The following is an 18,782-nucleotide window of genomic DNA, read 5'->3' as shown; positions in this document are numbered from 1 at the left end:
TTCCGTTAAGTAGAATATAATTATGCTTGTCATACTCTTTTATTATAACAATCCCTGTCAACTTTGTTGATCGACTCTTCTTCATTTGCCATTAAACTGTCAGACAGTCTTCTCCCATTGCTTATCAGATAAACGTCTCTTTAATATGTAACTAGAAACTGGTATGTTAACTATGAATGAATGTAACAACATAGGAACAATTTATCTTTTCAATTATTTCATGATGTCACATTTTCTGAGGTTATTTCCCTCTCTCCTAAGAATTATATGTTGATTTTATAAAATAAATTCTCATGTTTATATTTTGAATTCTGTCAGAAACTGTACCTGCAGGAAATAGCTTGACATATATATCGTCATGAAAAAAAAACTTAACGTAAATTTAGTCTCGCCTCTTTATCATAATTTGTAGAAAGACCTAAATTTACATTGAAATATCCAAAACTAAGAATTATCCAAAACTAAGAAAAACTAAGAATTGCAACCCCAATGCACTTATCTTTGAAGAATTGCATTTTCAATCTGATAATTAAGTAATTTTGGTCATGTCTAATGTGTTCATACTTTGTTTTCCTAATGCGTACATACTTTGTTTTTCTAATGCTTTCATGCATTATTTTCCTTATGTGTTCATTCTTTGCTTTCCTAATTCGTTATGCTTTCATTCCTAACGAGTCCATGCTTTGTTTCTCTAATCGGTTCAATGTGTTCATGCCTTTTTTTCAAATATATTTATGTCTTGCTTAACTGTGCGACAGGTGTTTATGCTTTTGTCTTCCTAATTTGTTTCCTTCATGTTTTATTTCCTGATGCTTTCATGCATTCGTTTTAGAATGTGTACATGATATATTCTGCGATGAAAATTCTATATACTTTTGTTTAACAGCTGTTCTATTTTCACTGATTTCATTAAACCTATCAGTAAATGTTGACGAATGGCATGCATCGTTGATATAATCTGGTATTTCTACACTACATTACGAATAGACTATTATTCCTCTCTCTCTCTCTCTCTCTTTATATATATATATATATATATATATATATATATATATATATATATATATATATATATATATATATATATATATATATATATAAATATATATATATATATATATAAAGCACTAAATATGACCAACGACACGAACAATAATAATTACACATTAGTAAAATAACTATGAAAATCTCATCTTGTTACGAAAATAAAAAGGTTAAAATTGTAAATTAAATTATTATTGTTCGTGTCGTTGGTCATATTTAGTGCTTTATATAAATTTCCATCCGTGACCTTGTATCTACTTACATGTAGTAGATCCGACACTTAGGATATACAGTGTTGTTGGTTTTTAGTGCTTTATATATATATATACACTAACCGTATAACCCTAAGTTTGTTAGCTTTTTTCTCGTATTACACGGATTTTCTAAATCACTCTGGTGCTAGCTCCATGTCTAGATTTTAACCTTTTTATTTTCGTAACAAGATGAGATTATCATAGTTATTTTACTAATGTGTAAGTTTTCAGGTACATTTTTTGACAGCTAAAATCCTTGCTGTATCAGGTAACATATATCATTTATGCATGATACTCCTGCGACCAATTGATAAAGTGAAACATAAATAAAATGTAATTTGCAATAATGTATGTTACAGCGATAACAAGTTTTGCTTCTGCACTTCTTTGAACCTCATCCGTGAAAAATGTTCAGCAAACTTATCGTATTAAAGAAGTTTACACTTGCAAGATTTTTATGTAAAAATAAACATTCGTGAAAATGTCTCCTCTGCTTGTTTGAACTTGGGTATATAAAGTAGATCGATTAGATAGAGCAAACCCAATAACCCCAAGTAAATGAAAGTATTTTCTGCCGGGATTAAGAGTCATTCTGGTTCAAGAAAAACAGATGAAATGAATGATACCTAGATGATCTCTCGGTGAGTCACGCCGTGCATATTTCTTATTGCACTCGCCGAGTCCAGGTAGACAGAATTAAGGCAACTAATTTTCATTTGGATTTTTGGTATTTTGTCAATGTTGTTGATTATTTTATTTACTCTCAGAAACACCTGATTTTTGGAATCAATTGAATAGTTTTTCCTGTTATTATGAAAAATGGAAACTTGAGGTTAATTTTGAAAAGACAATGATTTTTCAAAGGGACGAAAATGATGTAATGTTTTGTACATTTTGTATAACAATAAGAAAGAGTATATATAATCATCGAGACCAAAGCTACAGGTAAACGAGTAGGTATCAAAGATAAAAAAAAATTATCATTGGACATTTGTAAAATTGAACTTTTTCTCGTTCAATTTTACTTTAACAGTGTTTTATTAAGTTTTCACAGTCGCTTCGATCTGCTTGATTTTCTGTTAAAAGTATTTCATTGCATTCTTTGCCATGAGCGACGTGACCGGATGGACTGTTACTTTAAGAGATCTTATTAATTTCTTCTTTAAAAATTATCATATTTAAAGCTATTTTTGGCGTATCTGAACTAAAAAAATAAAAATACGAGATTGAGTGTAGATGAACATCATGATATTTGTTATTTACGTTCAAATTAAAATTTTCACCGATTTTGAACTTGAATAATCCCTCGTATCTATAATTAAATTGACTTTAAACTGTGTCTGATATTTAAATGCGGAGTCGGTAAATAAATCGGTTATTATTTTAAATTTCTAATATCTATGAAACGCGATTGATTTAAATTGTGTAATTTAAAGGAAAGTCCTATCTTTATATAATAAAAGTAATACAACAAATAGAAAGATCTTTTTAATTTTAGTCTGAACTTATCAAAAATACGCCATATATGACTTGAACTCTACCTGTAAAACAATAAAAAAAATCCAAAGATCTGCTGCTCACATTTTTAAAAAATATTATCAACAATGTCTTGTTGGAAGTTGGAATCCGTGCGCTGTACCCGATACTGCCCAAACCGAGGAGACATAAAGGACTGCTTACCTTTAGGCATGTCATCTTTTTGTCAGTAATCTACCTCTGTGTCGCTTGAACAATCGCGTGCATTTCTAGGGTTTGACAAGTGGTCAAATAACTGAGTCAAACTTACCTGTCAGTGGCTCTCACAATCCCAAGTGAGAATTCCCCTTTTCTGAAGAAAACAACTATTGTTTTGTACACGCCGCCTTAAATCCAAGGCTTGGACTACAGCGGAGACTTCCAGTTTGTGGCTGATGGGTGTATAGACCAGTCTGTCGTGCTCAAATTATTAAGATGAAAACGTCATGGACACCACTACGCTAGAAAAGTTTGACCAACATTTACACCAAACTTTTATTTGAGTCATCGAAACAGAAATACCGCTAAAGATAAACTGACGATTTCAACGCTGCATCATCAGATAAAAAATCTACTTAGGGAAAACTTTTGGAAATCACAAAATAAAACCTTTGAGAGACCAAAATATTTTTATCCTCAGAATTTGCAAACTAAAAAGGAAGTGTAAATTTCAGACATAAATCTACAGAATGCACTATTTGGAAATGTAACAATTTCAAGGGGATGTTCATGAAGTTTGCCGTATCAAAAAAAGACAGGCCTTAAATGGGGCAATGGGGTATTATTACACCATAGTGGGATTTACTCCCAGGAAATTCTACTTTCAAGTAGGATTTTTACCAATAGAGAAATCCTGCTCTAGAGCAGAATTCTCACGAGGAAAGGAATCTTACTCTGGACATATTTTTTTTTCCTTTTGTTATCAACCAGAGTGGGATTTCCCCCTCTTATTTATTGGTAGTTATCAAGCCAACACACTCTTTAAAGGATGTGGATACTTGTATGAATTTTGCATTATAGAATCTATAGGGGTACTGCATCCCCTTTATCTATTTTGAGAGATGCAATAACTAGGCACTGTTCAAACAAGGCAAATCAAAGTGACTCAGTGAGCGTTTTGGCCCATTGACCTCTTGTTCTCATTAAAAAATATTTATTTTCATTGAAGTCAGAAATGAAAATATACAATGTTATGCAGGGCATTTCAAATAGGAGAGGATGGAAAGTGGTTCTAAGAGGGAATTTCTACGCTAGACTGACTCTATGATATCCGTGGGGAGAAATTCTACTCTGGAGCCAGATGTCCGTGGGGAAAATCTTACTCTAGAGTTAGTTCTTCGAAGGAAATCCTACTTTAGGGGGATGGGGGGGGGGGAATCCTACTCAACAAAACAAGTTAGTATTTTATCGTGCACTGCTATTCATCTAAGTTTTATACACTTATTTTTTATCGTATATATTGTCAATACTGTTAGTTGTTCATCACGTTTGCTATCTACCTTTTTGTAAACAATGTAGTAGTAGAGCTGTTTAAAACAAAGCATTTTCAAGAGTAAGTATACGGATATCTGTGTCACCACATGTTACTGTTACAGTGGGTTTCTTGGTTCAGTGCAATGTATTGTTTATTTACATCAAAGGCAGTCTTTGTAGTCAAATATGCAACTATTTTTTTTTCCAAAGTTTATTGTGTGATCTTGTGTACATGTCTATCTTTGTCACTGTACATGTATATGATATTGATATTGTTTGTATTTTTATTGATCATAAATAATTGTCATATTTTGCATTTTTTTTTCTCGTTCATTTAACAATAAACATGTCAATTTTTACTTATCCTGTTCTTTTTCCAAGTACAAAAATTAAAATTGTCACTACCAAACACTGTGTTACATCATGCAACGAAGAAACGCTCTGTCAAATTTTATCTATATAACTTTCCCTAAATCTCTGAAAATTAAGAGCTAACTTTGGGTTCCTCTATAAATATTATATATCTGAAAATATTTTAATTTTCCATCACTTTTAGATTTCCATTTTTTCTGTTAGTCAGAATACCGATATCTGAAATTCAACAAAAGACGGAAATACATCTAATAAGCAACAAAAATGAGGTATATTTGTTGTAGAAAATCTTTTAAACAATATCAAACACGACCACACTTAACCAAATTCTGTATTGCCATTCGTTCCGTCAGTCGTGTGATGTGCATGCCTAAACTTTCTCCCTTGGAACAGCTATACTGATTTCAATCAATCTTGATTCAAAGAATTCATTAGCTCACCTGAGCCGAAGGCTCAAGTGAGCTTTTCTGATCGAAGAGTATCCGGCGTCCGTCTGTCGTGTTTTGTCTGTAAACTTTTTACATTTTCGACTTCTTCTCGAGAATCACTGGGTCAGTTTCAACAAAACATGCCACAAAGCATCCTTGGTTTAAGGAGATGTGAGTTTGTTCACGGAAAGTGTTACACCCTCTTTCGAGAAGAGATAATTAAGAATTCGTGAAAATTTGGGGACATCTTTAAAAATTTTCTCAGGAACCACTTGGCCAGAAAAGATGAAACTTGTATGAGAGCTTCAATACATACCGTAAATTCAAACTTTGTTCATATCATGACCACCAAAAAAGACATTTCTTTTGAATTTCATAGTCTTGCATCCCTAGGGTGGGAGCTAAAACCATCAGAATTCAAGCAAACCTCAATTATCCTCCATAGCCAATCTGTTTGCTTTACTATGTTGAGCAATTACCCAAATACCAGAAAATGTAGAAATCAGCGTTGAGATTAATTGGTCATTAATTAAAAGTACATTATATTTCTAAATATCTTAACTCTTTAATCAAACAGAATATTTGTTTTACATGATCATAAGGAGCATTGAGTTGTCTAAGTAAATTGTGAAATTCGTGGCCCCTGGGTTCGGGCTCTAGGATTGGATCACTTTAGTTCTATATTGAAAATTCTTGAAATCTGCCATAATCTTCTTCTTTACTCCCTGTCGTCTAGCAATTATACTATATATACAGTATTATAATGAGCAATGAGTCATCAACCAAAATTGTGAAATTACTGACTCTTTGGTACTGAGTCTATATTAATCCAGATTGAAATGCATTAAAATCCTCAGTCCTGGTCATCAGGCAGAAAAATTGCATTATAGTAAAAGCAAACTGCATGATAATGAGGACAAACTGTATGATAATGGGGACACAATGCATGATAATAAGGACAAACTGTATAATAATGATTGACAAGCTGCATGGTAATGAGGGTAAACTGCATGGTAATGATGCAAACTACATGGTTATGAGGGCAAACTGCAGATAATGAGGTTTAACTGCATAATAATGAGGATAAACTTCATAATAATGAGGACAAAATGCATGATAATGAGGGCAAACTATGATGTTGAGGGCATGCTACATGATAATGAAGACAAACTCCATGGTAATGAGGGCAAACTGCATCTTAATGAGAAATATGCCTTCCTTTAATCTTGGGTGTCAGACCCCTATAGCAGTGTATATTAAACAGTTTGCATGAATATTTTGTGGAATAGGCTACTAAGATTGATATTCTAGGGTTCTGATCCAAGGGTGGGGCTAAATTGGACATACTAGTATATGGATCTTTTGATATGATTACAATGAACAATGCACCGTACCTTTTTTTACTATTTGGTGCAAATTCCTTGATACTACGTTTATGAATTAGCCAATAAAAAGATAGGACCTAAAACCTCAAATATAATGTGTGACATTTAAATTTTTCACACCATTACGCTTGGATTAGCTGATGAAAATGAATAAATAAGTATAACAAACAATTGTATATTAATAGACTTCTGGTGGGAAAATAGTTTTTACGGCTGAATGAATATCGTAAAATTCCTTCTATATCTATACATATACATACATCACAAATACACCTAATGACCGCATCCTCGTCTTTGATCGCTAAATACACAACAATTAACCTTCATGCACTAGATAACATTCTATTACTATAAGACCAATCACTGGGGGTTGTCAAATGTATTAAAAAGATTAACCTGTTCTACTTCAATTGCACCCCTTAACACGACAAAATGAACATGTTACGAAGAATTGCTTTTTATCACATGAAATTATGAAGTACCGAAAGTACGAAGACCTGACATAGTATGTGTGTGTATATTGTAGAGTTCTATCAAGCACGGACCTGAAATCGTATACCCAGCCGTGCATTATAAATGAACGCTACACAGCGTACCGTCGGAGACAGAATATAGATGGCCAACTACAAGTTTGTTTACTTTGCTCTGAGGGGGAGGGGGGAACTCATCAGAATGGTGTTCAGGCTCGCCAAGGTGGAGTTCCAGGACGAACGCGTCAACATAGAAGACTGGAAAGAAATTAAACATAGTAAGTTATGTTTTGCATTTTAAACAACTGTAAAAATTGTTTCCATTCTGCATAATATGCAAAAGATCTTTGGAAATTGACATGTTTTTGAGGTAGTATTCTTTGAAATATGTTTGTTTTTTTTATTTTGGTTTTTTTTCTTTCTCAATCAGAATTCTGACGTTTAAGATTGACTTCACAAGCGTATAATTGTTGAAGCATTTAGATTACACGACCTTACACAGAGTGTGTAACTCTACCCGCAAATTGTCCTTTCGTCATAAATGTTTATCTAGTAGAGCGTGTATTTTACTATCATAAAAGGAAGCTTGGCTGAACTCTGAATTATCAGCGAATTTTTAAGTTCAAATATGAGACACGTTTAATTTAACTTTATGCTAGGACGTTTGGAATTTTTTTTTATTTAATGTAATATTCATTGTTTGATTTTAATAAATATTTTATTCAAAAATTTATATGATTGAACAGCTTCACAGCATATAAATGTTCTCTCTCTCTCTAAAAAAAAATCATTAATCATAATGTATATACATATGTATATATAGAGGAATTATTTTAGTTACTTGTACATGCATGCATATTAGTAAGAATGTATAAATACAATACAGGATATTTAGATCTATACACATACATGATTATGCACGATGTTTATCATGATCAATTTTGTACAGTTTTGGCTAAAACACTTGCATGCCTACATATATTTTATAATGGACAAATATCAATAGCACTGAATGAATTTCTTATTCTTTGGTACACTGTATATCAAAAAGGAGCATTGTTGGAGAGAAAGAGAGAGTAATATTTTGATGCTGATTTCCACAAAATCACGTGACGTCCTCTATAAGAGAGGGATTAAATAGGTCCACGTTTAAGGACAGATGATACAAACTTCTTTTGGTTTCAAAAATCAAGAAAATAACAAATTATATAAGTAAATGAATACGGTTAACAGCATAGGTTTATATATATATATATATGAGAGTACAAAGCTGCTGAAGTCGATGTTCGTTTGTTCTGGAAGTTGACTAAACGCAGGAAGCCTAGAGCGCCAAGCGTATATCCTGAGACCCATGAAGATGGAATGATTCACAATGATCAATGTAATATAGCTGAAAGATTTACTTTATTTTACAAGAAATTATAGACTTCATTGGCCGAAGAGCATTTCGATGAGTTTAAAAAGAAGATTGAGAAGTTTCAACATTAAGAAAAACGAAATTGAGATAAATTTCAGTTATAGACCAGGATGCAAAATATTGACACTTATAAACTGCGGGAAGGACCTGGAAACGACTTGATTACTGAAGAAAAAATCTATGATTGTATTTTTATAAGTATGTTTACTCAATAAAAATTTCCGCTAGACTCAAAAATAGGGTGTCAACAAAGGAATAAGGATGTCCGACAGCATCGTTCAATATTCTTCACAACTAAGAAGAAGGTAGTAATGTTTACATATTTAATTTATAAAAGCAAAACATTTGACATGGAACGGTGGCCTGAACTTATACTTAATTTATATGAACTCGGCATTATACTGGTTAATTATGGTCATTATTCAACGAATGTTAGCAAAATATACTCAATTGTTTTAAACCAAACTCAGAATGGTTTCCAGTCAACCAAGGTGTTAGATAGGGTGGTGTGTTATCTACTTTTTTTTAATATATGTTTATTTATATTAAAGATCTTATTCGTGAACTACGGTCGGGTAGCCCGAATACATGTACGTGTAGCAGATGACTTGTCATTAATTGGCATCTCCCCACTAGCGCTCCAGACACACTTTGATATCACATATAACTGTCGTTGTATTATTAATTTTCCAGTCTGAAGTTGATAATGATTACATGACAAATTATAATTTGTGAAATTGAAAATGATTACAAGACAAATTATAATTTGTCTTGTATCCATTTTCAACTTCAGATCGAAATTAATAAAAACACAACTATTCAAGTAAATGGTGGTTTACGCTCAATGCGTACAAGTCTTGAGACTAAAAACTCTCTGAGAAAATACAAGAACCGTGCAACAAAGTGAAATTCTTACATTGTATTAACCGATCTTGACACACAGTTTCTTATTTCTGTGACATTAAGATTGTTTCACTTGTACAAAAAGATCGTGCTACTGTAACCGCTTTTTGGTGTGAAATCTGGAACAACATGTCCGTTGATAGAACTCGACTGAACACATTCCTGCACCTTATTTGCAACTCAGCGTAGCGATGTGCGAGTCTTTTTCAAAGCCTATAGCCTATATGTTTTCGAACTTTTTATTTTTTGCAAAATTATGCCATTTGAATTAAAAAACTTGAACGAAGTCAATATTTTTCGCAAGATTATTTTCTTATCTTCACAACTTTTCGGGTACTTTTTAATCATATACCATCTTGTTTCTCATTTCTGGAGGATGGATCATTCCTTTAAACATTCCTCTTGTGTGGTTGAATGAATGAGTTCAGATCCTAGTTAATTATTAAATTTATCGATAATTACATCTTTAACCTATCCTTGCAGCTTCAATTTTTCTACCTCTATTCACGAATGAAGAGTTTTTCCTACTTAACGATGTAACATTAGGGCCTATAAAGATTTGCAACAAACATAATTAAAAAACTAGATGTATATTAACAAAATGAAGGACCACGCAATACAGGATGCAAAATCAACTGCAAATCAATGACAAGCTTTTTATTTATCAGGCACACCAACTGGAGAACTGCCTTATTTGGAGGTCAATGGAAAACGACTCACCCAGAGCCTAACCATAGCGCGCTACCTGGCACGTGAGTTCGGTAAGGGTTACTCTATGAATTAATGTCTTAATTATGGATGTTATACTTAATCAAAGGGTGTTAAAAACGTAAAATTTCAGTTTTATCCATGACCAAGTGGCAACTAAATAAATAAAACAAAACTTTACTCCCAAAAAGAATATCTTCTTATTCATCAGTCTCATTTAGCTTAAATAAATAATGTGTGGCAAATGAAATAAAAGAACTAAGAATAATAATGAAAAAAATGGATGTTCATAGCACCTGATCCCGCCTCTGTTTTCAGAGGTTCGTGTTGGCCCTTACAATTAGTATTGTTTAAATGGACTTTTGAGGTTGATCACTATTCGTTGTCTTCACATTTCGTACTTCTCTGTATCATCTTCTCTCAACATTTTTATCTGAGAGAAATAGAATGGCTCCATTAATTTTAAGAACTCAATAATCAATGCAGATTTAATTGTATCTGATATCGATGTAGATAATACTAGTATTATCAAAGTCATTTAACTTTTTTGTGTTGATGATATTTAGATTTTTTTTAATTACAATTTACAATATAATCTGTCTTTTGTTGTCAGGGTTGGCGGGAGGTACGAACTGGGAACAGGCTCTAGTAGAGCAGGTCGTAGACACCTGTGACGACTTACGGGCAGAAAACGCTAAGATCATTCACGAGAGGGACGAAAACAAACTGGTAACAATGTACATCTACAAGAAGTCTTATATCGTTCTGGCAAATCTAAAACTCATCTAGGTTTTCTAAGACCAGGATAAGAAAATGTCTCTTCCTTGTGCATTTTTCGAAATGACGTAAGGCAGCCCCATCTTTCGAAAATGACGCCCCTTCATTACTGCAATTTCTAATTTCTTTGGCAATCTTAGCTATATTCTAAAAAAATCTTAATGTTGAATCTATGCCTTTGTGGACAAATTATATATATATATATATATATATATATATATATATATATATATATATATATATATATATATATATATATATATATATATATATATATATATATATATATATATATATATATATATATATATATATATATATTGAGAAAAAATGTTTTGCTTCTAAACAAAGTTGCAAATCCGATCATGACACGGGGCACACGGCCCGTGTGAGCGGTCGACAAGGGGATGCTCGCTCTCCATGGCATCTGATCCCACCCCTGTTCAGGATTCTGTGTTGATTCTGCTCACAATTTGTATTGTTTAATTGGACTTTGAGCATGATTACAGTTCGTTATCCTCACATTTCATAAAAACAAAAGATATGATGATTTTTTCAATTTTATAATAGTTTTTACGTTCCTAATTGAATATTTTACTTTCTAGTATTTAGTTACTTCACTTTTTTGAACGATAACATTCTTCTATGAATAGATATGCTATGAAAAAGGTGAAGATAACAAACAGTGATCGATCTCATAAAACCTACAAACAATACAAATCTGTGAACAGGGCATAAAAGCACTGACCTCTGGAAAGTCCAGAGGTGGGATGAGCTGCCTAGGAAGAATAAGCATCCCCTGTCGACCGGTCACACCTGCCTTGAGTACAATGTATTGTTCAGCTAGACGGAATAATCCGCAGTCAAATTTAGTATAAAATAAAATGGCTTAACAATTGGTATGAAATATGTCAGTCAAAATACGACCCAATAATAGGTAATATTTGCGAACAAAGTCATTGTAACGACCATAGAATTTACGAAATGATGACTTTAAACGAGGTTGTTGAAATCCCTTTAACATCAACTTATCTGTCAGTAGCCTGCATCGGTTTAAAAATTGATCATAATCAGGGTACGCTCTTGAGTACCGAATAAGTTGGGAGATATAAACACCATATGCAGGTGATTGTGGAATATTACTACATTAAGAAGGAAAGTTGATGATCGAAAAGATGAAGTTATATCATTTGTCATATATATGAATGCCATGCATGTTTGTTTAGTTTTTACAAGAAAACGATTTATATAGCTATAACTTTGATGTGGATATACGCATTAGAATATTATACTTGTGGGTGTGTTACCTGCTCCATGGAGTCGCCCGCGTGGCACAGTGGTTAGAGCGTTCGCTCTAGAGTCGCGGAGTAAGGAGTTGATCCTTACGTTGCGGGTTTGAATCCCACTGTGGGACCGGTCCTTCGGATAAGACAGTATAAACCGAGGTCCCATGTCGCAGTAGGTGCTGGCACGAAAAAGATCCCTCGCTGCTCAATGGCCCTAAGTGCCGAGGATAGGTCAAAATTTGCAGCTCTCCACCGGCAAGTGGTTTCGTCTCCATATGGGTGAAAAATTCTCGAGAGGGACGTTAAACAATAAACAAACAAACAAAATCTGCTCCATTGTCATTCGGACAAGGTTAAGGAGTTTAAAGTAAAAAATAATGTACACAATATAACTTGACAATGAAATAACTTACAAAGATCATATTGCCCAAGACTTGATTAAGACCATAGGATATATGACCCAGATCAAAGGTCAACTAGACAAGTTAACAGAGTTCAGAGGGGTTATTTCTATAGGACAAATTTTTTAATATTTGAGAAATATCAGTGGGTGATACTTGGGTTACAGGTGATTATGGCCAAGAGGTATATCAGGATTCTTTGCCTTAAAGGTGTTCACATATGCACAGACACAAAATCATGGTCAAGCAACTTAGAAGTTACATGTTCTGAATGTTGGTACAGGCATGTAACTTTATCGGTAAGTTGTACTGAACATGATGTACAAGAAATATCACCGTAACAGTGGTCTAAAGTTCGAATAATCCAATAAGAAATTTTGACATCCCTTATTTTTAATCAATGCTATTTATATTTACGAATAACTAACTGGAAACCCTTTTCAAGTCCATTTCTATTTTACAAAGTAAACATCATGTTAGTCAATGTTTCCTGTCTATAGTATTACAGCTTTATGTTAATGAGTGTAGCATTTCACAAGTAGGTTTAGATAGGTATTTATGTAGTTATGTCCATATTTATGTTTTCATCATATGTTATAGAGAAACCTAATTGTTCTTTAGGTACATTACAGGGGTCGGATTTGATTTCACTTTTCTCTTCGTTTCGTTTGTTATAAAAAAAAATTTCATCCCTTGACTTAATTTTACGTATTTCAATATGCGCTTTAAAGTAAAGAATGAGTAATGACTTTAAGGTCAACATTTTGAAAATTTCTTTTTCGAATGTACTTGTATATGTTTTTCTTCTCCTTTTTCTGGTGTATTAAGTATTCATGGATAGAGGATGTGTTGTGATTTTGACACTGGTATTTTAAAGCTGTATACACTCAGTTTAATAAATCCTTACTCTTCTTCAGCCGCTCTCGGTTTTAAAAGTTCAACAAAACTGGGTCCCTTTCTACATAAACGGTATCCAGTATCTTTTCTGTCACGATACGTTTTAACCTCAAATTCTTAATAATGACGATCCTAGCGATCCTAGCTTTTATCTGAGACAAACTGGATTAAATTAAAAGGCAACTCTATTATTTCAAGGAAAAGGCATAGCTCTTTATTTGTGTGAAATTATTAAACAAGAGTAACGCGATTTACAGAACAGGAAAATTTTAGCATCCGAAATCTAGAAGCTGAGTACAAATACAAATTATATATAATTTCAAAATTATTAACTTCCAAATAGAACCTTTTCTATGATACCGGTCTCGTTGAGTAGACCCCCCCCCCCCCTTGGAAAACTAGCCTTAGAGAAGGATCCCCTTGAAAAATTCAGAGCATGCTCTTGAGTTTGGAGGCGATAGAGGAAATAAGGAAAGTTGACAATGGAAAAGCTGAAGTCATTGAAGCCACTCGTTTGTCATACAATTTAGTTTTTAGTTGGCCACTAGCGTCTAAAGTCAGTAAAACATCCAAATATGATAGAGATGTGGCATATTCTGTCTTGTCTTTAAATTCGAGTTCACTGGGATATATCGAGTCGACATGTGAATGGAAGTACTGTAAAAGGTAAAGAGAACGAACAGTGATCGATCTAAAAAAAAAAAAATCCACGAGGGCATAAAACACAGACCCCTGGAAATTCAAGAGATGGGATCAGGTGCCTAGGAGGAGTAAGTGGAGTAAGCATCCCCTTTTTAACCGGTACACCCGCCGTGCGCCCTATATATTGATCAGGTTGTTAATTGACAAAACGTCGTAGATATATCTGAATGTCGAGTTGAAGGCCACAGGAAGTGCTTCCTTCTTCTCATGTTGAAGTTTTTGAATAAATTCTGCTTCATAGGAATATAAAAACAGGTCAGCTTATAAAGGAGCATAATTAGTGTCCATTGGTATTCAAACAGTTTGTTGTAAGACCTTATCTCCAACGACTACATAGACGTTTAAATGAGGAATTCCATAGCTTTTAATATTAACTCAGAGTACTTGTTTGTAGAATGAGAGTGATCTTTAACAATTTTGTTAATGACCAATCAAAAGGTATGAAAATTTCTGAGTTTTATGATGTCAAAAAAGCGTATTTTTCCAATTTATTGTGATGATAAACTGTATTAAGGGTAGAAAAGTCATAGATTTTGATGTTACTGATAATTAAAAAATTGTTATTTTAAATTTTCTACTAAAAACTCGTCAAACCTAAGACGTAAACATAGGTAGTGACTGTTCCTTCGCCAAGCGCCCGGCACTAGAAGTGAAAGTCACGGGTCTTTCGGATGAGACATAAAACCGAGTTCACGTGTCACGGTAGGTGTTGGCACGATAATGAACCCTCACAGCTCAATGGCCTTGAGTGCCGAGTATAGGTCTAAATTTTTAAGCCCTTGAACTCTCCATATGAGTGAAAAATTCTCGAATTGGACGTTATTTAATAAGGGTGCAACGATAAACCGTTTGACGGTATATAGCGGTATATTTTTCCACGGTTCAATTCACGATACGCTACACTGATATCGCGGTTCGGTTCAATCGGTCCAGAATTATCCGAATCGTTCGTTTTGTTTCCTTTTTTACAATTTCAAAATGGCTTCCGCGCAAAACGTGAGGTCGCCGATAACGCATTAACGGAAGTTAAACTTATCTCCAGCATCTTACAGACCTCAGATTTAACACTGAGAAGGACTTAATGTGATTATAAGTTATAGATGTTAAGACAAATGATAAACCCTTCACATCTAAACGTATTCTTTGGTAATATACGATATTTCATCACGTGTGTATTTCGATGAAAATTCACTGTCTTGTTGACTAAAACGTGTTAACACGAGAAATATGACAACTGGTTTTCTACGTAAATAAAAGGAATAAAAGAATGAATGTCTTCCTTTTTCATTCCAATTTAAAAGGAAGATTATAAGGAAAGGTCCCCGTAGTTCCCTGTAAATGTTCATCACTGGTTTAGAATATTGTCAAAACTCAAAGATGTACCCAACAATCCAATTCAAGTTAACAAAATTTTATTTTAATTATTTATCAAAAAAATATGAACATTTTATATAACCCTGTCAAGTTTAAAAAAAAATATGGTGACAAACTTGAAAGACTTTTTAACCTTGTCATGTATCGTGATACGTATCGTATCGTGAACTGAATACCGTGATACGTATCGTACCGTGAGGTTAGTGTATCGTTGCACCCCTATTATTTAACATACAATTAATCAATCCTTATAGCAACTAATATTTTTATATACTGGACCCGGGAACATATCTTTGTTTGTGAGGATTTCTATGAAGTTTAAAAATCAAGTATAGGCAGGGTAGATCGAGCTCAACTTCGTTGACTAAAATGTCAATTTGTGAGTTGAAAACACAAATTTTCTATCAAAAAATCAGTGAACTTTAATAGAAAATATTGTCGGTATGATTTTTAATCCTACTCTGAGAAAGAATAAGGGGAAAAATCTTGCGCAAGCGTGAGATATCCCCACGGGGGAAGTCCTAATATAGAGTATAGGTTTTGAGGGGGAAACCTGCTATGGGGGAAAATCCTACTCTATAACACCGGTATCCAATTACTGCATGTATACTGGTATATTTCCAGGTAAATATTTTTTTCTGTATTTTGCAGAATGAACTTAAATTAAATATGACCGATGTAGTCTTACCTAAGTACCTGGATAGGCTCAGCAGCTTCCAAAAGCAGCATGGCGACAAATATTTTGTCGGATCAGAGGTAATAATCTGAAGAACATTATTTCCTTTACCTGATACAGTTTTGTTTCTGTATGTTTAATTTGAAAATATTTTATAAATTAAACTACATATAAGGCATTGCTTATACAAGCCTTCCCCATAAGGTACAAGACTAACTATAATTATGTTTGACCACCTTCTCGTGTATAGTTGAGCAAGATATGAAATAAAAAAAATATTTTGTATGAATGTTCACAACAATAACTGTAACAAAAAGATTAAACCTCAATCGTCACTGGCCATAAAACAAATTCTGGAAGAAGATGAGGGAAATGCAAATTAATTTAATCTTACTGAGCTGCCAGGGCGATCTAAAGCTAGGGAAACTTTACAGATGGGAGAAGGAAACTTCTGGAAAAAAATTAATCAGAAAAAAAGAAGAAAATAGGGGTGAAGGCCAAAAGAGTCATGGAAACACTTTCAGTTTTCTTCACAAAGACTTTTCCTCACCTTTCTCATAAGATAGACAAGAGGTCAAGGGGCCTATATTAACAGACCAAACTTATAGTATGTATAGGTACAAGGCAAGGACCTCTTAGTGTGCTAGATGTGTATACACTGTTATATTTGGGAAATCAGAACAAAAACAAACTGGAATATCTTAACTTACTTTGGAGTGCACAAACCTTTATTCCAAGCTAAATCAGCTGAAAAGAATTGGTAAATGAAGGCACAAGATATAATATATCTGTTTAACACATATTGACTATATATGGCTTAAGATTTCCAAGCTTAATTATCTTTAAAATGAATAGCATAAAATTCAGAAGCGATGCCATTGTGATGTACTTTTTGGCAAAATGTCATGGTACGAAGCCTCTTTGGATAATAATTGGGAAGACCATATAATATTCAGATAGTATGTCATCATGACCTAACTTTTGACACACTCCAAGGCCTCCAATTGCACTACATCTCATAATATTCAAGATATGTACATGTAGCTGAAATTATTTCAAAATTAGTACCCATAAAAATTTGTGAATTACTTATAGATATGATACCCGTCATTACCCGAAATACATCAACAGACAAGGTTTAATGATCCTTGTCCTTTTATTATCAATATGTAGCTAAAAGACTTAAAAATGAATAACTGTAAAACTTAGTGTCAAAGATATACATCTGAAACAATTTGAAAATGAATAGCTGCTAAATCCAAAAACTAGAATACTGTGACCTATTTTTAGTTGACATAACCCAAGGTGCATCAACAGATAATAAGGTTTGACGATTCTAGGCATACAATATCAAAGTTATTTATATGAAACAATTTGAAAATAAATTATAGCTGCTAAATCCAAGAAGTCCAACATTGAATTGTCTCACTCTGTACCCACAGATACATAACTGACAAGATTTGATGACCTTTGATGGGGAAAATATCTAAGTTTTAACAAGTTATCATTTTAGGTATGTTTTGTATTGACTTTGATCTTAATTACGAGAAGTACAGCGATACTTTTATAAATAATTTTTTATACAGGCTAACTTTTTATATAAATTTTGTATAAATGAACCTGAAATCAACCCCTCCCCATATACTAACCCAAGAATATGTTATACAGTATATGTATTCAGACCTTAGTATGGTTCGTTGTCTGGTTTCCTTCCTTAGATTACTTAAGCAGATTTATCTGGCTACTTGCCTCCATAGATAACTTTTGCTGTATATGAAGTGGCTACTTTCCTCTTTCTTTGATCACTTTAACACTACATGAAGGTGAGTACTTTCCTCCTTTCGTAGAGTACTTGAGCAAATTTATCAGTACATAAAGTAATTTTTTTTCCTCCTTTGTAGATTACTTTAGCTGATTTAGCAGTACATGAAGTGATGACTACTTTCCTCCAGGAAGACCCCTCCGTCTTAGACAAATATGAAGCCTTAACCGAGCACCGGCAGCTTATAGAACAGCACCCAAATCTAGTACAGTACCTCTCTGACAGACCAGTCACTATCGTGTAACAGAGAAGATTTTTCTATCAAGGTGCTGGAGTTCCTATTCGACAAACAAGTAAAATGTTTACAGATGTGTTCATGGTGTTTATCTTTGTATGAGATACTAGTACATACATGTGTATGTGCATGTTTTATAAACAGTCAAAGAATACAGTCATAATTATGTAAAAAAAATAGATTAATTAGATTATAGTTATTTTACTACAGTCTTAATTTCAAGGTACTGTCTCTCATTGAATTTGCCTATAAGAATTAAAGCAGTTAATTGTATTGTATGTGTGGATCCAGGAATTTTTCCAGAGGGGGGAGGGGTGTCCACAGCAACCCAATGTAATATCGGAAAAATTTTGACGAGCATGCACAGAAGACCTACACTACTTCACAAAACCTGAAAAACCTATTTCATTGTAGAAGAAGGGGGTATAGGAGACGTCATTTTTTCTTAAGTCAATTTCCTTCATATATTTCACTCTCCTTACCAATTATCTAAGAGGGTCCAAAATCCGGACCCCAATGCCCCCCCCCTTCTAGATCCACGCATATATTGTACTTGTTGATCTTTATGTTAATCAAACCAGTGTCCACATTTGGTACCTTCATAACTTTTAGCTTACTGGTCCAAGACCAGAAGAGCCTATGT

At 33.5% G+C, this 18,782-nt stretch overlaps 1 protein-coding gene across 1 annotated transcript; it reads left to right on the top strand.

Annotated features, from left to right (window-relative positions):
* Positions 1–6,692: 6,692 nt before the first annotated feature.
* Positions 6,693–18,220, top strand: LOC133194723 (probable glutathione S-transferase 9). Its single transcript, XM_061330627.1, has 5 exons — positions 6,693–7,219; positions 9,930–10,022; positions 10,583–10,698; positions 16,058–16,162; positions 17,984–18,220. Exons 1-5 carry the CDS (start codon positions 7,087–7,089, stop codon positions 18,146–18,148), a joined length of 612 nt encoding a protein of 203 aa, XP_061186611.1. The 5' UTR covers positions 6,693–7,086; the 3' UTR covers positions 18,149–18,220.
* The last annotated feature ends 562 nt before the right edge of the window (positions 18,221–18,782 follow it).

The sequence above is a fragment of the Saccostrea echinata genome, unplaced genomic scaffold (genome assembly GCF_033153115.1).
Source record: "Saccostrea echinata isolate AGI-Se365-2 ecotype Australia unplaced genomic scaffold, CSIRO_AGI_Sech_v1 ptg000029l, whole genome shotgun sequence".
NCBI classification, from domain to species: Eukaryota; Metazoa; Mollusca; class Bivalvia; order Ostreida; family Ostreidae; genus Saccostrea; species Saccostrea echinata.
Note: the sequence above shows the minus strand (reverse complement) of the source record. Positions and strands in the feature narration are given on the sequence as shown.